The following is a 21,790-nucleotide window of genomic DNA, read 5'->3' as shown; positions in this document are numbered from 1 at the left end:
ATGCCTGTTTCCCGCACCTCAGCGGATGCGGAGAGACAGCTGCGGAAGGCCCTCGATCTGAACGGGTATGTTTGAAAAATCCTCCTCTCCTTTCCCCAAGGGTATTTGCCACGTCATCAGCTGGGGTGGGTGGGGGACGGACAGGGGACGCACACGAGGGCAGCCTGAGAGCTCGGCCTGGAGGTGGTGTAAGGCAGCAGCAGTCTCCTCAGTCCCTTCACAAATGCCAGCACTAGGCCTCGAAAGCCTTTTGTCTCTGCCAAATGAGGGACGAGTCCCTTTTGGATCACATGAAGGGAGTCCCAAGCAGTTGCCCAGCTCCATCCTGCCGCAGTAATGGTGAGAGCTTAGCGCAGTCCTGCATCGCGCTCTGCAGGATGGGTTATGTCCCTGAGCTGTCTTGGTTTTCCTTTTGACCCGAACCAGAAGGACACCAATGTTTCCTCTGTTGGCAGTGGATTTGACCTGTGTTGGATTTGACCTGTGTTGGATTTGACCTCTGTTCCTGACAGATGAGGTTTCCTTTGGAAACCTGGTCAGCCCCTCACCAGTGGCGTGTCTTAGGAAAAGGAGCACAAGATCCTCTGAGGGGTGCAAGAAGTTTTCGAGTAGAATAAAAGGGGCTTGTTTATTCCTGAGGAAGTGTACGCTGTGAGTCCCTCTCCACCCCCACGGATGTGAAGTATGGCCACAGCTTTTGTTGCAACTCCTTCTCCTATTCCGGAGTCAATCCTGAGCCCTCCATCCCTCACAAAACACTGCCATTCGCTGCCGTACCAAATGCCCCACTGGTGCACTTGGTGACAACTCTGCCACTGACTCGAGCTTGTGCAGGATTAAGCCATTCCTCATGCCAGGAACACCAGGTTCAGGACCTGCAGTCCTTACTGCTCTTCTTGAATCTGATGCTGAACTGAGTGGGTACCACCAGCTTCACCACCCTTTTCCTCCTTGCCGTTCCACAGGAAAACGAAGGCTCTGAAGATGGTGACCCTGGCGCTGCTTGTGGGTCTGTTCTGTTCCGGTGAGTCTCTCTAGAGCTCAGACCTGACGATGGTGCTTTAGGAGGTCCCCAGGGCTCCATGCTGCCCTGGTCCGCTTCCCCTGCTGTGAGCAGAGGAGCCCAGCTAAGAGCAGAAAGTCCCCGACAGAGGTGTGCCAGTCCTCCCTGCTTCCGAGGAACGGGTGTGGGGGCGAGGAAGGGGTGACTTGCCTTCCCCAGGAGGGCTAAGCCAGTTCTCTTAAGCCGAGGGAGAGGCAGTGGTTAACCTCGCCTGGCCCAGGAGGCTGGGAAGCTTCTGTAGGACAAGGAGCATAGTCCAGGGGAGGGAATGTCCGTCTCTGGCAGAGCCCGCAGGCCATCACGACCTCTTCCCAAGACTACAAGAGGAGAGACAACTACGGCAGCTGGGAGGGACATGGAAAGGGGAGCGGGCAGCCCGAGGCATAACCCAGCCTTAGACCGCGTTCTAAGTGTAAGGAGAGCTTTGGTGTATGGCTGACAGGTGTTTACCCCGTGGGACAGCTTGGCAAAGAAAGCCTCTGGAGGATGGCAGCAGGATGGCGGGCCTACATCTCCTCCCATATTCAGCCTCTCCAACAGCAGGTGACATTTCCATTTCTTCACATCAAGACTGGTTCTGCCAGCGCAACTGCAGGGCACAAAGAGCCACTCGTTAAAAGCCTGTGGCTGGGGCTAGGGACAGAAGCCACCCTGGCAGGTCATTCAGGTGAAGGTCAGCTGGACCGAGCACCAGTGTCTCCACAGTTGTGGCATTGCACACAGCCGATCAAGAACCAGGATTAGGCAGATTTGGGCCTGCACAGGTTTCAGCAAAGCACTAGTTTCCTGAAACTTAACGGAGTTCCCTTAATTGTTGTTCCAGGTGCGCTCGCATCTCCCTGGAGGGGACTGGAAGACTCGGAGGTAAAAACGATTTCCCCCGGACTAGACGGTTCTTTAGAGGAGCTCTGCCCCTCGACCCCAACAGGACATTGTTTATGTCCTGTCTCACACAAACTTCCCCTGGCACAGCGCCCTCAGCTTCTCCCACTGCCCTTTCTCGCCTTCTGCCAAGCGGTCAGCTCTAGCTCCCCATGTCCATTAGAGGACTGGGGCCACCCGTCCGTCCACCCTTTCACTTGGGCTGGGCTCTTGGCAGCTCCACCTTTCTAACGCCTGAGCAGGGGAATGGTAGCCTTCTCCACCCTGCATCCGTTCCTCTCCCCCATGCTTGGGAGTAGCTGCTAGGAGACACCTCTGCGGCTTTCCATTGCTGGGCTGCAATCGAAAGCCCCTGCAAGCAGCATTGCCCCCTTGAAGGAGAGGAGAGACCAAAGGAAAGGGAGTCTTCTCTCAGGCTGAGGTCGGTGTAGCAGCAGTTGCCCGTCAAGACCTTTGCAGGGGGGCAAGGTTCAAGGGCTGAGGGCAGCCTTGCAACTGCCACTGTCACTCCCTCGCTCACATTCCCAGGGCATCCGAGAGGCCAGCCACAACAGTTACAGCCTCTCCGTTGCTCACTTCTTCTAGGCCAGGAGGGGACGAGTTAGGAGACGTTCTGACCCTGCCAGAAAAGCTACGTAAGCTCCAGGAAGAGCTTTATCTCCTGCGCTGGAGCCTAAAGGATGTCACCGAGCGTGCTCTTCAGGAAGCCTTGAAGCAGGCGAAGCTCCCAGGCTTTACCGGATGGGTAAGGGCATATTGCAGAAAGCTCTACTCGGAGGTTTCTTTCCTCCCTCCGGCACGTATCCTGCTACAGTCCCCTGTCATAGCTAGCCAAAAGGCTGGTGCTGCTGGAACAAGTGCCGTGCATTGCCACGCTTCCTTCTGCTGTTGCTCCACACTTCCTTCTGGGGGAAGAGAGAGCCATGATGGGAAGGACAGTTGTCTTAGTCGTACCTTCCTCTCCGTCCAGATCTCAGGTCCTCCTCAAGGGAGAACCCGAAAGAGGGAATGCTCTCAGCAGTCCCTAGTTGCCCCACTCCCATCCCATGCCCAGGGGCTTGTCTGTGCATGCTGCCTGGCATGGGCATCTCCACAGGAAAAGCCTGTTCCCGCCACTTCAGCATTCAGAGCGTGGGAGTGAGCAGCCCCTCCATTCTGATAGCGGTCAATCGCACTAGAGCAAAGTTGGGAGGTTTCCGGGCAATTCTGGCCTCCCTTACATCTGAGTTGAACCTTGTCCCAGCTCACCTTGGCTGGCTTTGCAGGGGAGCTGCTTGCCCCGTTCCTTTTCCTTCTAACAGGCGCTCTCCTTTGTCTTCCTTCCCAGGCTGTTCAAGAGATAATCAATCAAGTCTTGGAGAAGCTGGAAGAAAAGCAAGTCCCCATGCCAGATTATGCCCTCAAATCATCAGGTGCTGTGCCATTGTGCAAACAAAGCGCTTCCTGTCCAGCTTGACAAGACGGGCATTTGAACGTGCCCAGTGGTAGGAGAGAAGGGGCGAGAAGTCAAGGGCCACCTCGTGCCCTACAAATGGACCCACTGACAGAGCCTGTAACAGGCCAGACCACATCTGAAGACCAGAAAGCCTGCTTCCCATTCTTGTCTTTTTCCATGGCCCCTGACGACAGTTTGATGAGTCCCTGCTGTGTGTTCCAGAGGGATCATGCCAGTACGAAAGAAGGGAATCCCACTGTAGGAGCTCGATGGCTACTTAGAAGCTTTTTTCAAGTCAGCAGTGCAATATTCCTCCTGGACATTGCTCAATGATTGTGCTCACGTTTTCATTTCCAGGGGCTGCTGTCGTTCATTCAAGGACTTCTCCATCCTTCCGCAATAGGAAAGGAAAAGTCTTTTTGTATTCCCTGCCGGTGCTGGATTACCTGCGATCTCCTGACGTTATCCTTGAGGTAGGTGCACCAAGAATCAGAAAAACAAAGGTGGCGGGGAGGAACCAAACGCGCTGCTGAGAGTTGCCTTGGCCCTTGTCTTTGCTCCTCGAAGCTTTCTTCTTCTGCTGCCTTCCTGCATGGACCTACTCGCCTCCTGTGTCTCCCTGCTGAGTTTTTCCTCTCACGGAGTGCCCCAGCTCCTCCGCGCGAGCTTCTAACAGGCTAGCTGGGTCCCACAGTCTTTGTCTTGCCAGTCACTGTGAGAACTGTCAGCATGGCACGGAAGGAGGATGGAAAAGGGGCCTGCAGAGGTCTGGGGTGTGAGCTCGCCAGGGCTCTTAGCGAGCACAAGCGGGCGCTGAGAGCCTGCACTGCTGGAGGGCCCCACGTTGTGTTGGCAAGCCGTCCTGGCACTGCTCCTGAGCTGCCTGCACAAGTTGAAGTGTTGGCTGGTGCCGGTGGAAGGAGGTGGGAGTGGATGAGAGGGAGCCATTGCTTCCCCTTACAGGAAAGGCTCATCCAGGTGGGCCCTCTAGATGCCACCTGCTCTGGGCAGGTGCCTTTCAGCCACACCGTCCCTTGCTTGTTCTTGGCGACTTGCTCCAGACCGGGACAGGCCGGAGAGCTTCTTCGAGGGGCACATCCAGCCTCCTGCCATCCAAGTGCTTCTCTGCTGAAGGGGTCTTGTGACGCATGAATTCTCACCACTGCTTAGCTCAACGTGAACGTCGTTTCTTCTTCTCTTTCAGCCGGAAAATCATCCAGGAAACTGCTGGCCCTTGGCAGGAAGTCAGGGACACGTGCTCATCAGGCTGTCTGTGCCAATCGTTCCCAGAGCAGTCACCGTGGACCATGTCTCAGGGACAATGTTCCATAGAGACAGCATCTCCAGAGCGCCAAAGGACTTTGCTGTCTACGTGAGTGATTTCTCTAGAGTGGGGGGCGGGGGTTGCATAGCATTTCTAGGCGGGCGGTGAATACGGCTCAAAGACTCCAGCAGCCTGCGGCTTCCTCCTGGCTCGCAGAAGAAACAAGCTCCTTGGAGTTGCTCCCTTTCCCTTGTATTCCTCTCTTATCCAATGTACCGCTCAAAAGGAAGCTTCTGGGGCAAGGTGCTACTCCAGGAGCCACAGGGAAAAGGAGCTGGCACAGTGCACGGTCCTAGACCTTCTTTGCTTCCAATCCCAGTGGGCATTTGTGATGCTCACGTTACCCCCCTCACTGGGATCGTCTGCTCCTTTCCTGACTGGCAGCTGAGACTCCTTGAGTAGGCAAGTGTGGCACGCTACCTAGCTGCAGCTTCTCGTCTCCTCTTGTGCTCATCTTCCTTGGACTACGTAGCTGCAATAGACCAGTACTTCACCGACTGAAGTTAAGTCTTCCCACGGTGAACGAGGCGCTCTTGTTTTCCCTACCCCTGTCTTTCTCTAGGGCCTCAAGGAAGAACAGGAGGAGCAGGGAACGTTCCTGGGACGGTTCACTTTCCTGGCGACGCTGAATCCCACTCAGACCTTCCAGCTGAAGGTACGGGGACAAAGAGGGAGGAGAACTGGAGGAGAGGAGGAGATATGCAGTTGGCTGGGGAGAAACTTCCCTGCCAAAGGGCTAGAGGCAGCCCTCTCCTGCAGCGTGTGCCACGCTGGCTTTTCTTCTGCTTTAGCTTCCTAGTGGCGTATGCCTGGACTCCTGTTGTTCTTCTCTTTCCTTTTGGCTTTCAGCTTCAGCGCTTAAAAGCACCACCGCTGAAGCTGAAGTCAGCTTGAGTGTCTGGACTCCAAGTGCACACAAGTGGCCACGTCCCCTAGTATGCACTACTCCTGGCCTGCTAGTTAAAGATAGAACTACTGGGCTTTCTGAGGCTTCTGGTGTTGCTGGTAGCGAGTAGGGACAGGGAGGCCATTATGTCTTGGTGGCTTTCTAGAGGAGGCAACGAGCCATTTGACTGACTCCACTGGGTCTCTGACTGTGCACGCATGTGCCTCAAAGCAGGCGAGAAGAACTCGCCCATCTATTTGCTGCCGCTTCTGGTAGCTGCTTCTTCCTTCCCTGTTCTTATGGCCACAGGAGGTGGAGCAGGATAAGAACGTCTTGACCACCATAGGTCAAAAGACCTCGCAGGGCAGCCAGAAGTAAGCTGTTGAAGGAGTCCGTCGCTGTGGCACTACTCTGTCAGGAGTCAACTGCCAGGGAGGAAAAGGCAACTCATTCCTTCTTGTCATTTCAGAACGAGCTCTCTGGGTTCGTGAATTACATAAAGCTGCAAGTGCTGAGCAACTGGGGCCACCCGGACTACACCTGCCTGTATCGATTCAGGGTGCACGGCGATCCTCCCGAAGACGGGGGAAAGGGGTCCCTGTCATCTGGCAATAAAGGCCCTTAATTTTCACCAAGTGGAGTTGGAGCCTGTTTTGCCTGTGATGCTAACTGGTAAGAGAGCTCCCTGTCCTTCTCTTGACCCACGAGCTTACCGGAGACTTCAGGGGTACATAGCAAAATTTTCCTTATTCAAAGCAACAAGAAAGATCAGTCACAATTATGCAGAAAAACTGACATCCACATGCTTGCTGCCTGCACAGGAACATCAGCAGGACCTGCCTATACACAAAAGATTAAATGAAGGTACAGGAAGCAACTAAGCATCAACTGAACACAACCGTCTCTTGTTACCTATTTTCACAAGAGGCACATGCTGCTTCAGCTTCCGTCTTTCAGGCTGTCACCTATGAGACAATGGAAGCATGTTGTATTGTAAGAAGGAAACCCCTGATTGGAAAGCCAGTTCATGGCCTCATTCGCCTCTCCATGCACATATCCAGTGAAGAGCCCAGGAAACGTGACAGAAGGGATTAGCAAAGCAAACTCAGGACACCTCAAGAGATTCCATAACTACACGAGTCTGTCTTTCCTTTTCACCCCCCAGTGCCCAAAGCACCGAGGCAGGAGCAGGCAGGGCAGTCGTGCGCTTGGGTCGCACCGGGGAGGAGAGAGCAGGAACAGTGCTCTGGCACCCAGGATTGGGAAGAATTTCTGCTCTCAGCTGGGACTTAGTCCTTGTGCAAGTACAGCACTGATCCAGACAGGAAACTGAGGTTGTCATTAATCCCAGGTGCCACATACACTGTCCCTTCTCCCATCGCCTCCTCTCGATGAACAGTTTTCCAGACTCTTCCACCTCATCCCAGCTCAGATGCCTGCACTCTGGCCAGAACCTGGCAGGAGACAGGGTCTGTCCCCGGTCACAGTGCCCGTGCTGAGCCCAGCACCCAGGGCCTTCCTCAGGCCGCGCCCTCCCCTGGGGCTGAGGAGGAGAGACGCCCTGTCCTGGCGTGGCCCAGGGCATCCTCCTGTGGCCAGAAGGAAGGACAGAGCCCTGTCACTCTCTCCTCACGGGGGCTCACCACTGCCCTTTGCGTCCGTGCCCGGGACTGCCCAGCGCTGGCAGGCCCCACAGGGCTTCAGGGCCAAGCAGGGAGGAAATTAGAAGGGCCAAAGTTCAAGTAGAACTTAACCTGGCGACTGCCGTTAAAGACAATAAAGGATGTTTCTCTAAATGCATTAAGAACCAAAGGAGGTCTAAGGAGAATCTTCATCCTTTACTGGATGTGGAGGGAAACACAGTGACAAGGGATGAGGAAAAGGCTGAGGTACTTCATGCCGCCTTTGCCTCAGTCGTTAGTAGTAAGACCAGTTGTTCTCTGGCTACCCAGCCCACTGTGATGGTAGTGAGCGATGGGGAGCAGAATGAAGCCCCCACAATCCAAGGGGAAATGGTTAGTGACCTGCTACACCACTCAGACACCCACAAGTCAGTGGGACTGGATGGGATCCACCCAAGGGCACTGAGGGAGCTGGCGGAAGTGCTCACCAAGCCGCTTCCATCATCCACCAGCAGTCCTGGCTAACCGGGGAGGTCCCAGTGGACTGGAGGTTAGCAAATGTGACGCCCTTCTACAAGAAGGGCCGGAAGGAGGATCTGGGGAGCTACAGGCCTGTCAGCCTGACCTTGGTGCCGGGGAAGACTATGGAGCAGATCATCTTGAGTGCCACCACGTGGCACGTACAGAAGAACCAGGCGATCAGGCCCAGTCAGCATGGGTTTGTGAAGGCAGGTCCTGCCTGACTAAGCTGATCTCCTTCTCTGGCCAGGCCGGTCACAAGTGCTGTTCCCCAGGGCTCAGTTTTGTGGCTGGTCTTGTTTAATATCTTTATCAATGATCTGGACAAGGGGATCCAGTGCAACCTCAGCAAGTTTGCAGAAGACACCAAGTTGGGTGGGAGTGTTGATCTGCTTGAGGGTAGGAAGGCTCTGCAGAGGGTTCTGGACAGGCTGCATCGATGGGCCCAGGCCAGTTGTATGAGGTTCAACAAGGCCAAGCGCTGAGTCCTGCACTTGGGTCACAACAACCCCATGCAACGCTACAGGCTTGGGGATGAGTGGCTGGAAAGCTGCCCGGCAGAAAAGGACCTGGGGGTGTTGGTCAACAGCCGGCTGATTATGAGTCAGCAGTGTGCCCAGGTGGCCAAGAAGGCCAACGGCATCCTGGGCTGCATCAGAAATGGTGTGGCCAGCAGGAGCAGGGAGGTGATCGTGCCCTTGTACTCGGCGCTGGTGAGGCCGCACCTCGAATGCTGTGTTCAGTTTTGGGCCCCTCACTCCAAGAAGGACATTGAGGTGCTGGAGCGTGTCCAGAGAAGGGCGACGAAGCTGGTGAGGGGTCTGGAGCACAAGTGTGATGAGGAGCGGCTGAGGGAGCTGGGGTTGTTCCGTCTGGAGAAGAGGAGGCTGAGGGGAGACCTCATTGCTCTCTCCAACGACCTGAAAGGGGGTTGTGGGGAGGTGGGTGTTGGTCTCTTCTCCCAAGTGACAAGCGACAGGACAAGAGGAAATGGCCTCAAGTTGCGCCAGGGGAGGTTTAGACTGAATATGAGGAAAAATCTCTTCACTAAAGGGTTGTCAGACATTGAACAGGCTGCCCGGGGAGGGGGTTGAGTCGCCATCCCTGGAGGGATTTAACAGACGTGTGGGTGAGGCACTGAGGGACATGGTTAGTGCTGGACTGGGCAGGGTGAGGTTTACGGTTGGACTTCATGATTGTAAGGGTCTTTTCCAACCTAAACGGGTCGATGGTTCTGCGATTGTATTTGGAGGGCCTAAACCCTGAAGGCGGAGCTGGTCGCCTAGCAACGGCCGCCCAGGAGTCTGGGGGGAGTCAGTGGACCCAGGACAGCCAATCGCATTTGGGGAAGGGTGTGATTGACATGTAACCAGACAGCCAATGGGAGGCAACATCACCTCAGGGAAGGGCAGGCAGTGATGGGGGTGGGGAGGGAGCCCTCAGGCAGCCAATAAGAGAGAGCATCACCTCAGGGGAGGGTGGGCCCCAACTGAGGGCAGAGTGACAGCCCATGTGGGCAATCAGAGGTCAGAGTCCAGGTGAAGGGCGGGAGGCCACCAGGGCAGCCTGAACCACCTGGGGGCCAATCAGAGGCAGCATCCCCTCAGGGGAGGAGACTGACAGCCCTCCCAACCTACGCCGGCAAAGACTGGTGTGAGAAGAAGGCGGGCTCCACCGGCAGCCGGGCCGAGCTTCAAGATGGCGCAGGTGGGGCCTGCTGTGAGGCTGAGGGTGGGGAGGAGGGGGAGGACCCGGCCGCCATCCGGCATCTCCCGCCTGAGGTGGTGAGTTGAGTAGGGGGGGATGTGGGGCTGGGGTCCCCCCTCAGAGCAGGGGGGTCCCAGGGTTGATGCTCTCCCCACCTCTCTCCCCACAGCTGCTGCACATCATCTCCTTCCTGACGCTGCCCCCACCCCCTGCTGAGACTGGGCCAGACCTGCCGCTGCCTCCACGAGGTGTGCAACAGCGAGGCCGCCTGGCGCCACCTCTGCACCCCTCTCCCCCGGCCGCCGCCAGCGCCTTTCTCTGCAGGAGGGCCGCCATCCTCACCTGTGAGTCCCTGTCATTGCCAAGGGATGGGGGGTGGCACTTTGTCCCCCAGCCTCATTTTCAGAGTCCACAGCTTTGATTTTACGGTTGAAAGCCTCATTTGTATGGTCCCAAACCCTCATTTTTAGGGTACAAACCCTCATTTATGTGTTCCAAACCCCCCTTTTAAGGTTCAAAGACTCAGCGATGAACGACTTAAACGATTCTATATTTCTACGATTCTATGATTCTATGCTTTTAAGGGCCCAGAGTTTCATTTTTAAAGCCTAAAGTCTGATTGTGAAGGTCCAAAGCCTCAGTTTTAGAGGCCAAAGCCTTATGTAGTGGGTCCAAAGGCTCATTTGTAGCTTCCAAAGCCTCCTTTTCAGGGACCAAAGCCTCCTTTTCAGGATTCGGTCCACAATTTGGAGAACCCAACACCTATTTTGAGCCTCCCAAGACCCATTTCTAGGGTGCAAAGGCTTAGGTTTTGGTACGGAAGCATCATTTGAGGGCACAAAGCCTAATTGCTGCGTTTGAAGTCTCAATCTCATTTCCAAAGCCCTGTTTTTAAAGAACAAAGCCCCATTTTGAAGGCCCACACCCTCCTTTTGAGGGTCCAAACTCTCATTTATTATTAGGTCCAAACCTCTCTTTTACAACTCTGAGCCTCCACTGGAGTGCCCAAAGCTCTAAAACTTCATTTCTTGGGGCCATGGACGATCCAAGAGTTTCCCCTCCTTTGCAGGCTCCAAAGCCTCCTTTTTAGCATCGAGCCCATCTTTTAGCCCCAAAAGTCTCTTTTTTAGGGCCAGACCCCTCATTTCTAGGGTCCCAACCTGTCTTTTATTACCCATAGTCTATTTTTAGGGCCCACGGTTTCATTCTGAGGGTCTAATCCCGCACCATCAGGGCAGAAAGCCTCTTTTTAGGCTCCAAAGCTAGATTTATAGTGTCCAAAGCCTCCTTTTTACTTTCCAAATCTTAGTTTGCGTTTCCAAAGCCTCATTTCAGGCTCCAAAGCCTCAGTTTTATGGTCCCAAGTGATATGGCTTTCCACATGCCAGCAAGTGTGCCAGGGTCCGGCCCTAGGATACGGCTGAAAGTGCAAGGTCCGAGTGAAGGTGTCCAATTCCTCTTTTATTACTTCTCAGATGACAGCTCATGCTGGTGCCTGAGGGATTTCTCGAATGACGGTTCAGTTGAGGCAGGTGGGCGTCCGTGGGGAAGCAAGTGTTACCAAAATCTTCAACAGCAGTAGAATGATGTCTCTTCCTTTGGTCTTGGAGGAGGCTGCACAACCAAAAGGTAGACTAGACGGGTCTCGGTGGGGTTTTCCAAACTGGTTACCCCCTTGACTTAGTGTAAGCGCTGCTCAGCAACAACTAAACCATCAGTGTGTTACCAACGTTATTCTCCTCCTACATCCAAAACACAGGACCATACCAGCTACTAGGAAGAAAGTTAGCTCCATCCCAGCCAAAACCAGGACAAGTTGGAATTGAAAGAGCTGACCCCTCGGTAGGAGACGTTCTGGTTTTGCAGGGTTTCTTCCCTTGCGGAGAGGAGTGCAAAACCTGCTCCCCGTCAGGTTGGACTTTGCCTCAAAACGTGGCGCTGCCCTTTCTGTTGTGACATCACTGACTGCTGTTGATGTCACAAAGCGTCGTCGGCGCTGAGGTAGACCCAGCAGGGCATAAGATCGGGGTCGTGCCTGCGCCATCGTCACTCTCGGTCTTGAGAGAAGAGAGATCGCAGAGTGGTTGGCTCGCTCCCGAGCAAGCAGGATGCCTGTTTCCCGCACCTCAGCGGATGCGGAGAGACAGCTGCGGAAGGCCCTCGATCTGAACGGGTATGTTTGAAAAATCCTCCTCTCCTTTCCCCAAGGGTATTTGCCACGTCATCAGCTGGGGTGGGTGGGGGACGGACAGGGGACGCACACGAGGGCAGCCTGAGAGCTCGGCCTGGAGGTGGTGTAAGGCAGCAGCAGTCTCCTCAGTCCCTTCACAAATGCCAGCACTAGGCCTCGAAAGCCTTTTGTCTCTGCCAAATGAGGGACGAGTCCCTTTTGGATCACATGAAGGGAGTCCCAAGCAGTTGCCCAGCTCCATCCTGCCGCAGTAATGGCAAGAGCTTAGCGCAGTCCTGCATCGCGCTCTGCAGGATGGGTTATGTCCCTGAGCTGTCTTGGTTTTCCTTTTGACCCGAACCAGAAGGACACCAATGTTTCCTCTGTTGGCAGTGGATTTGACCTGTGTTGGATTTGACCTGTGTTGGATTTGACCTCTGTTCCTGACAGATGAGGTTTCCTTCGGAAACCTGGTCAGCCCCTCACCAGTGGCGTGTCTTAGGAAAAGGAGCACAAGATCCTCTGAGGGGTGCAAGAAGTTTTCGAGTAGAATAAAAGGGGCTTGTTTATTCCTGAGGAAGTGTACGCTGTGAGTCCCTCTCCACCCCCACGGACGTGAAGTATGGCCACAGCTTTTGTTGCAACTCCTTCTCCTATTCCGGAGTCAATCCTGAGCCCTCCATCCCTCACAAAACACTGCCATTCGCTGCCGTACCAAATGCCCCACTGGTGCACTTGGTGACAACTCTGCCACTGACTCGAGCTTGTGCAGGATTAAGCCATTCCTCATGCCAGGAACACCAGGTTCAGGACCTGCAGTCCTTACTGCTCTTCTTGAATCTGATGCTGAACTGAGTGGGTACCACCAGCTTCACCACCCTTTTCCTCCTTGCCGTTCCACAGGAAAACAAAGGCTCTGAAGATGGTGACCCTGGCGCTGCTTGTGGGTCTGTTCTGTTCCGGTGAGTCTCTCTAGAGCTCAGACCTGACGATGGTGCTTTAGGAGGTCCCCAGGGCTCCATGCTGCCCTGGTCCGCTTCCCCTGCTGTGAGCAGAGGAGCCCAGCTAAGAGCAGAAAGTCCCCGACAGAGGTGTGCCAGTCCTCCCTGCTTCCGAGGAACGGGTGTGGGGGCGAGGAAGGGGTGACTTGCCTTCCCCAGGAGGGCTAAGCCAGTTCTCTTAAGCCGAGGGAGAGGCAGTGGTTAACCTCGCCTGGCCCAGGAGGCTGGGAAGCTTCTGTAGGACAAGGAGCATAGTCCAGGGGAGGGAATGTCCGTCTCTGGCAGAGCCCGCAGGCCATCACGACCTCTTCCCAAGACTACAAGAGGAGAGACAACTACGGCAGCTGGGAGGGACATGGAAAGGGGAGCGGGCAGCCCGAGGCATAACCCAGCCTTAGACCGCGTTCTAAGTGTAAGGAGAGCTTTGGTGTATGGCTGACAGGTGTTTACCCCGTGGGACAGCTTGGCAAAGAAAGCCTCTGGAGGATGGCAGCAGGATGGCGGGCCTACATCTCCTCCCATATTCAGCCTCTCCAACAGCAGGTGACATTTCCATTTCTTCACATCAAGACTGGTTCTGCCAGCGCAACTGCAGGGCACAAAGAGCCACTCGTTAAAAGCCTGTGGCTGGGGCTAGGGACAGAAGCCACCCTGGCAGGTCATTCAGGTGAAGGTCAGCTGGACCGAGCACCAGTGTCTCCACAGTTGTGGCATTGCACACAGCCGATCAAGAACCAGGATTAGGCAGATTTGGGCCTGCACAGGTTTCAGCAAAGCACTAGTTTCCTGAAACTTAACGGAGTTCCCTTAATTGTTGTTCCAGGTGCGCTCGCATCTCCCTGGAGGGGACTGGAAGACTCGGAGGTAAAAACGATTTCCCCCGGACTAGACGGTTCTTTAGAGGAGCTCTGCCCCTCGACCCCAACAGGACATTGTTTATGTCCTGTCTCACACAAACTTCCCCTGGCACAGCGCCCTCAGCTTCTCCCACTGCCCTTTCTCGCCTTCTGCCAAGCGGTCAGCTCTAGCTCCCCATGTCCATTAGAGGACTGGGGCCACCCGTCCGTCCACCCTTTCACTTGGGCTGGGCTCTTGGCAGCTCCACCTTTCTAACGCCTGAGCAGGGGAATGGTAGCCTTCTCCACCCTGCATCCGTTCCTCTCCCCCATGCTTGGGAGTAGCTGCTAGGAGACACCTCTGCGGCTTTCCATTGCTGGGCTGCAATCGAAAGCCCCTGCAAGCAGCATTGCCCCCTCGAAGGAGAGGAGAGACCAAGGGAAAGGGAGTCTTCTCTCAGGCTGAGGTCGGTGTAGCAGCAGTTGCCCGTCAAGACCTTTGCAGGGGGGCAAGGTTCAAGGGCTGAGGGCAGCCTTGCAACTGCCACTGTCACTCCCTCGCTCACATTCCCAGGGCATCCGAGAGGCCAGCCACAACAGTTACAGCCTCTCCGTTGCTCACTTCTTCTAGGCCAGGAGGGGACGAGTTAGGAGACGTTCTGACCCTGCCAGAAAAGCTACGTAAGCTCCAGGAAGAGCTTTATCTCCTGCGCTGGAGCCTAAAGGATGTCACCGAGCGTGCTCTTCAGGAAGCCTTGAAGCAGGCAAAGCTCCCAGGCTTTACCGGATGGGTAAGGGCATATTGCAGAAAGCTCTACTCGGAGGTTTCTTTCCTCCCTCCGGCACGTATCCTGCTACAGTCCCCTGTCATAGCTAGCCAAAAGGCTGGTGCTGCTGGAACAAGTGCCGTGCATTGCCACGCTTCCTTCTGCTGTTGCTCCACACTTCCTTCTGGGGGAAGAGAGAGCCATGATGGGAAGGACAGTTGTCTTAGTCGTACCTTCCTCTCCGTCCAGATCTCAGGTCCTCCTCAAGGGAGAACCCGAAAGAAGGAATGCTCTCAGCAGTCCCTAGTTGCCCCACTCCCATCCCATGCCCAGGGGCTTGTCTGTGCATGCTGCCTGGCATGGGCATCTCCACAGGAAAAGCCTGTTCCCGCCACTTCAGCATTCAGAGCGTGGGAGTGAGCAGCCCCTCCATTCTGATAGCGGTCAATCGCACTAGAGCAAAGTTGGGAGGTTTCCGGGCAATTCTGGCCTCCCTTACATCTGAGTTGAACCTTGTCCCAGCTCACCTTGGCTGGCTTTGCAGGGGAGCTGCTTGCCCCGTTCCTTTTCCTTCTAACAGGCGCTCTCCTTTGTCTTCCTTCCCAGGCTGTTCAAGAGATAATCAATCAAGTCTTGGAGAAGCTGGAAGAAAAGCAAGTCCCCATGCCAGATTATGCCCTCAAATCATCAGGTGCTGTGCCATTGTGCAAACAAAGCGCTTCCTGTCCAGCTTGACAAGACGGGCATTTGAACGTGCCCAGTGGTAGGAGAGAAGGGGCGAGAAGTCAAGGGCCACCTTGTGCCCTACAAATGGACCCACTGACAGAGCCTGTAACAGGCCAGACCACATCTGAAGACCAGAAAGCCTGCTTCCCATTCTTGTCTTTTTCCATGGCCCCTGACGACAGTTTGATGAGTCCCTGCTGTGTGTTCCAGAGGGATCATGCCAGTACGAAAGAAGGGAATCCCACTGTAGGAGCTCGATGGCTACTTAGAAGCTTTTTTCAAGTCAGCAGTGCAATATTCCTCCTGGACATTGCTCAATGATTGTGCTCACGTTTTCATTTCCAGGGGCTGCTGTCGTTCATTCAAGGACTTCTCCATCCTTCCGCAATAGGAAAGGAAAAGTCTTTTTGTATTCCCTGCCGGTGCTGGATTACCTGCGATCTCCTGACGTTATCCTTGAGGTAGGTGCACCAAGAATCAGAAAAACAAAGGTGGCGGGGAGGAACCAAACGCGCTGCTGAGAGTTGCCTTGGCCCTTGTCTTTGCTCCTCGAAGCTTTCTTCTCCTGCTGCCTTCCTGCATGGACCTACTCGCCTCCTGTGTCTCCCTGCTGAGTTTTTCCTCTCACGGAGTGCCCCAGCTCCTCCGCGCGAGCTTCTAACAGGCTAGCTGGGTCCCACAGTCTTTGTCTTGCCAGTCACTGTGAGAACTGTCAGCATGGCACGGAAGGAGGATGGAAAAGGGGCCTGCAGAGGTCTGGGGTGTGAGCTCGCCAGGGCTCTTAGCGAGCACAAGCGGGCGCTGAGAGCCTGCACTGCTGGAGGGCCCCACGTTGTGTTGGCAAGCCGTCCTGGCACTGCTCCTGAGCTGCCTGCACAAGTTGAAGTGTTGGCTGGTGCCGGTGGAAGGAGGTGGGAGTGGATGAGAGGGAGCCATTGCTTCCCCTTACAGGAAAGGCTCATCCAGGTGGGCCCTCTAGATGCCACCTGCTCTGGGCAGGTGCCTTTCAGCCACACCGTCCCTTGCTTGTTCTTGGCGACTTGCTCCAGACCGGGACAGGCCGGAGAGCTTCTTCGAGGGGCACATCCAGCCTCCTGCCATCCAAGTGCTTCTCTGCTGAAGGGGTCTTGTGACGCATGAATTCTCACCACTGCTTAGCTCAACGTGAACGTCGTTTCTTCTTCTCTTTCAGCCGGAAAATCATCCAGGAAACTGCTGGCCCTTGGCAGGAAGTCAGGGACACGTGCTCATCAGGCTGTCTGTGCCAATCGTTCCCAGAGCAGTCACCGTGGACCATGTCTCAGGGACAATGTTCCATAGAGACAGCATCTCCAGAGCGCCAAAGGACTTTGCTGTCTACGTGAGTGATTTCTCTAGAGTGGGGGGCGGGGGTTGCATAGCATTTCTAGGCGGGCGGTGAATACGGCTCAAAGACTCCAGCAGCCTGCGGCTTCCTCCTGGCTCGCAGAAGAAACAAGCTCCTTGGAGTTGCTCCCTTTCCCTTGTATTCCTCTCTTATCCAATGTACCGCTCAAAAGGAAGCTTCTGGGGCAAGGTGCTACTCCAGGAGCCACAGGGAAAAGGAGCTGGCACAGTGCACGGTCCTAGACCTTCTTTGCTTCCAATCCCAGTGGGCATTTGTGATGCTCACGTTACCCCCCTCACTGGGATCGTCTGCTCCTTTCCTGACTGGCAGCTGAGACTCCTTGAGTAGGCAAGTGTGGCACGCTACCTAGCTGCAGCTTCTCGTCTCCTCTTGTGCTCATCTTCCTTGGACTACGTAGCTGCAATAGACCAGTACTTCACCGACTGAAGTTAAGTCTTCCCACGGTGAACGAGGCGCTCTTGTTTTCCCTACCCCTGTCTTTCTCTAGGGCCTCAAGGAAGAACAGGAGGAGCAGGGAACGTTCCTGGGACGGTTCACTTTCCTGGCGACGCTGAATCCCACTCAGACCTTCCAGCTGAAGGTACGGGGACAAAGAGGGAGGAGAACTGGAGGAGAGGAGGAGATATGCAGTTGGCTGGGGAGAAACTTCCCTGCCAAAGGGCTAGAGGCAGCCCTCTCCTGCAGCGTGTGCCACGCTGGCTTTTCTTCTGCTTTAGCTTCCTAGTGGCGTATGCCTGGACTCCTGTTGTTCTTCTCTTTCCTTTTGGCTTTCAGCTTCAGCGCTTAAAAGCACCACCGCTGAAGCTGAAGTCAGCTTGAGTGTCTGGACTCCAAGTGCACACAAGTGGCCACGTCCCCTAGTATGCACTACTCCTGGCCTGCTAGTTAAAGATAGAACTACTGGGCTTTCTGAGGCTTCTGGTGTTGCTGGTAGCGAGTAGGGACAGGGAGGCCATTATGTCTCGGTGGCTTTCTAGAGGAGGCAACGAGCCATTTGACTGACTCCACTGGGTCTTCTGACTGTGCACGCATGTGCCTCAAAGCAGGCGAGAAGAACTCGCCCATCTATTTGCTGCCGCTTCTGGTAGCTGCTTCTTCCTTTCCTGTTCTTATGGCCACAGGAGGTGGAGCAGGATAAGAACGTCTTGACCACCATAGGTCAAAAGACCTCGCAGGGCAGCCAGAAGTAAGCTGTTGAAGGAGTCCGTCGCTGTGGCACTACTCTGTCAGGAGTCAACTGCCAGGGAGGAAAAGGCAACTCATTCCTTCTTGTCATTTCAGAACGAGCTCTCTGGGTTCGTGAATTACATAAAGCTGCAAGTGCTGAGCAACTGGGGCCACCCGGACTACACCTGCCTGTATCGATTCAGGGTGCACGGCGATCCTCCCGAAGACGGGGGAAAGGGGTCCCTGTCATCTGGCAATAAAGGCCCTTAATTTTCACCAAGTGGAGTTGGAGCCTGTTTTGCCTGTGATGCTAACTGGTAAGAGAGCTCCCTGTCCTTCTCTTGACCCACGAGCTTACCGGAGACTTCAGGGGTACATAGCAAAATTTTCCTTATTCAAAGCAACAAGAAAGATCAGTCTCAATTATGCAGAAAAACTGACATCCACATGCTTGCTGCCTGCACAGGAACATCAGCAGGACCTGCCTATACACAAAAGATTAAATGAAGGTACAGGAAGCAACTAAGCATCAACTGAACACAACCGTCTCTTGTTACCTATTTTCACAAGAGGCACATGCTGCTTCAGCTTCCGTCTTTCAGGCTGTCACCTATGAGACAATGGAAGCATGTTGTATTGTAAGAAGGAAACCCCTGATTGGAAAGCCAGTTCATGGCCTCATTCGCCTCTCCATGCACATATCCAGTGAAGAGCCCAGGAAACGTGACAGAAGGGATTAGCAAAGCAAACTCAGGACACCTCAAGAGATTCCATAACTACACGAGTCTGTCTTTCCTTTTCACCCCCCAGTGCCCAAAGCACCGAGGCAGGAGCAGGCAGGGCAGTCGTGCGCTTGGGTCGCACCGGGGAGGAGAGAGCAGGAACAGTGCTCTGGCACCCAGGATTGGGAAGAATTTCTGCTCTCAGCTGGGGCTTAGTCCTTGTGCAAGTACAGCACTGATCCAGACAGGAAACTGAGGTTGTCATTAATCCCAGGTGCCACATACACTGTCCCTTCTCCCATCGCCTCCTCTCGATGAACAGTTTTCCAGACTCTTCCACCTCATCCCAGCTCAGATGCCTGCACTCTGGCCAGAACCTGGCAGGAGACAGGGTCTGTCCCCGGTCACAGTGCCCGTGCTGAGCCCAGCACCCAGGGCCTTCCTCAGGCCGCGCCCTCCCCTGGGGCTGAGGAGGAGAGACGCCCTGTCCTGGCGTGGCCCAGGGCATCCTCCTGTGGCCAGAAGGAAGGACAGAGCCCTGTCACTCTCTCCTCACGGGGGCTCACCACTGCCCTTTGCGTCCGTGCCCGGGACTGCCCAGCGCTGGCAGGCCCCACAGGGCTTCAGGGCCAAGCAGGGAGGAAATTAGAAGGGCCAAAGTTCAAGTAGAACTTAACCTGGCGACTGCCGTTAAAGACAATAAAGGATGTTTCTCTAAATGCATTAAGAACCAAAGGAGGTCTAAGGAGAATCTTCATCCTTTACTGGATGTGGAGGGAAACACAGTGACAAGGGATGAGGAAAAGGCTGAGGTACTTCATGCCGCCTTTGCCTCAGTCGTTAGTAGTAAGACCAGTTGTTCTCTGGCTACCCAGCCCACTGTGATGGTAGTGAGCGATGGGGAGCAGAATGAAGCCCCCACAATCCAAGGGGAAATGGTTAGTGACCTGCTACACCACTCAGACACCCACAAGTCAGTGGGACTGGATGGGATCCACCCAAGGGCACTGAGGGAGCTGGCGGAAGTGCTCACCAAGCCGCTTCCATCATCCACCAGCAGTCCTGGCTAACCGGGGAGGTCCCAGTGGACTGGAGGTTAGCAAATGTGACGCCCTTCTACAAGAAGGGCCGGAAGGAGGATCTGGGGAGCTACAGGCCTGTCAGCCTGACCTTGGTGCCGGGGAAGACTATGGAGCAGATCATCTTGAGTGCCACCACGTGGCACGTACAGAAGAACCAGGCGATCAGGCCCAGTCAGCATGGGTTTGTGAAGGCAGGTCCTGCCTGACTAAGCTGATCTCCTTCTCTGGCCAGGCCGGTCACAAGTGCTGTTCCCCAGGGCTCAGTTTTGTGGCTGGTCTTGTTTAATATCTTTATCAATGATCTGGACAAGGGGATCCAGTGCAACCTCAGCAAGTTTGCAGAAGACACCAAGTTGGGTGGGAGTGTTGATCTGCTTGAGGGTAGGAAGGCTCTGCAGAGGGTTCTGGACAGGCTGCATCGATGGGCCCAGGCCAGTTGTATGAGGTTCAACAAGGCCAAGCGCTGAGTCCTGCACTTGGGTCACAACAACCCCATGCAACGCTACAGGCTTGGGGATGAGTGGCTGGAAAGCTGCCCGGCAGAAAAGGACCTGGGGGTGTTGGTCAACAGCCGGCTGATTATGAGTCAGCAGTGTGCCCAGGTGGCCAAGAAGGCCAACGGCATCCTGGGCTGCATCAGAAATGGTGTGGCCAGCAGGAGCAGGGAGGTGATCATGCCCCTGTACTCGGCGCTGGTGAGGCCGCACCTCGAATGCTGTGTTCAGTTTTGGGCCCCTCACTCCAAGAAGGACATTGAGGTGCTGGAGCGTGTCCAGAGAAGGGCGACGAAGCTGGTGAGGGGTCTGGAGCACAAGTGTGATGAGGAGCGGCTGAGGGAGCTGGGGTTGTTCCGTCTGGAGAAGAGGAGGCTGAGGGGAGACCTCATTGCTCTCTCCAACGACCTGAAAGGGGGTTGTGGGGAGGTGGGTGTTGGTCTCTTCTCCCAAGTGACAAGCGACAGGACAAGAGGAAATGGCCTCAAGTTGCGCCAGGGGAGGTTTAGACTGAATATGAGGAAAAATCTCTTCACTAAAGGGTTGTCAGACATTGAACAGGCTGCCCGGGGAGGGGGTTGAGTCGCCATCCCTGGAGGGATTTAACAGACGTGTGGGTGAGGCACTGAGGGACATGGTTAGTGCTGGACTGGGCAGGGTGAGGTTTACGGTTGGACTTCATGATTGTAAGGGTCTTTTCCAACCTAAACGGGTCGATGGTTCTGCGATTGTATTTGGAGGGCCTAAACCCTGAAGGCGGAGCTGGTCGCCTAGCAACGGCCGCCCAGGAGTCTGGGGGGAGTCAGTGGACCCAGGACAGCCAATCGCATTTGGGGAAGGGTGTGATTGACATGTAACCAGACAGCCAATGGGAGGCAACATCACCTCAGGGAAGGGCAGGCAGTGATGGGGGTGGGGAGGGAGCCCTCAGGCAGCCAATAAGAGAGAGCATCACCTCAGGGGAGGGTGGGCCCCAACTGAGGGCAGAGTGACAGCCCATGTGGGCAATCAGAGGTCAGAGTCCAGGTGAAGGGCGGGAGGCCACCAGGGCAGCCTGAACCACCTGGGGGCCAATCAGAGGCAGCATCCCCTCAGGGGAGGAGACTGACAGCCCTCCCAACCTACGCCGGCAAAGACTGGTGTGAGAAGAAGGCGGGCTCCACCGGCAGCCGGGCCGAGCTTCAAGATGGCGCAGGTGGGGCCTGCTGTGAGGCTGAGGGTGGGGAGGAGGGGGAGGACCCGGCCGCCATCCGGCATCTCCCGCCTGAGGTGGTGAGTTGAATAGGGGGGGATGTGGGGCTGGGGTCCCCCCTCAGAGCAGGGGGGTCCCAGGGTTGATGCTCTCCCCACCTCTCTCCCCACAGCTGCTGCACATCATCTCCTTCCTGACGCTGCCCCCACCCCCTGCTGAGACTGGGCCAGACCTGCCGCTGCCTCCACGAGGTGTGCAACAGCGAGGCCGCCTGGCGCCACCTCTGCACCCCTCTCCCCCGGCCGCCGCCAGCGCCTTTCTCTGCAGGAGGGCCGCCATCCTCACCTGTGAGTCCCTGTCATTGCCAAGGGATGGGGGGTGGCACTTTGTCCCCCAGCCTCATTTTCAGAGTCCACAGCTTTGATTTTACGGTTGAAAGCCTCATTTGTATGGTCCCAAACCCTCATTTTTAGGGTACAAACCCTCATTTATATGTTCCAAACCCCCCTTTTAAGGTTCAAAGACTCAGCGATGAACGACTTAAACGATTCTATATTTCTACGATTCTATGATTCTATGCTTTTAAGGGCCCAGAGTTTCATTTTTAAAGCCTAAAGTCTGATTGTGAAGGTCCAAAGCCTCAGTTTTAGAGGCCAAAGCCTTATGTAGTGGGTCCAAAGGCTCATTTGTAGCTTCCAAAGCCTCCTCTTCAGGGACCAAAGCCTCCTTTTCAGGATTCGGTCCACAATTTGGAGAACCCAACACCTATTTTGAGCCTCCCAAGACCCATTTCTAGGGTGCAAAGGCT

The 21,790-nt window shown here is 55.2% G+C and overlaps 2 protein-coding genes across 2 annotated transcripts; both read left to right on the top strand.

The window, feature by feature from the left end:
• LOC132320978 (SUN domain-containing protein 3-like) lies at positions 1-6,215 on the top strand. Its single transcript, XM_059834601.1, is given in 10 exon segments — positions 1-65; positions 966-1,024; positions 1,351-1,481; positions 1,484-1,546; positions 2,523-2,690; positions 3,273-3,357; positions 3,738-3,853; positions 4,585-4,752; positions 5,267-5,359; positions 6,060-6,215. Coding segments are annotated over 10 exon segments (1,104 nt in total).
• Positions 6,216-11,546: 5,331 nt separating this feature from the next.
• LOC132320977 (SUN domain-containing protein 3-like) lies at positions 11,547-17,762 on the top strand. Its single transcript, XM_059834600.1, is given in 9 exon segments — positions 11,547-11,611; positions 12,895-13,027; positions 13,030-13,092; positions 14,069-14,236; positions 14,819-14,903; positions 15,284-15,399; positions 16,131-16,298; positions 16,813-16,905; positions 17,607-17,762. Coding segments are annotated over 9 exon segments (1,047 nt in total).
• Positions 17,763-21,790: the final 4,028 nt, after the last annotated feature.

Source organism: Gavia stellata, unplaced genomic scaffold (assembly GCF_030936135.1).
Source record: "Gavia stellata isolate bGavSte3 unplaced genomic scaffold, bGavSte3.hap2 HAP2_SCAFFOLD_245, whole genome shotgun sequence".
NCBI lineage: Eukaryota > Metazoa > Chordata > Aves > Gaviiformes > Gaviidae > Gavia > Gavia stellata.
Note: the sequence above shows the minus strand (reverse complement) of the source record. Positions and strands in the feature narration are given on the sequence as shown.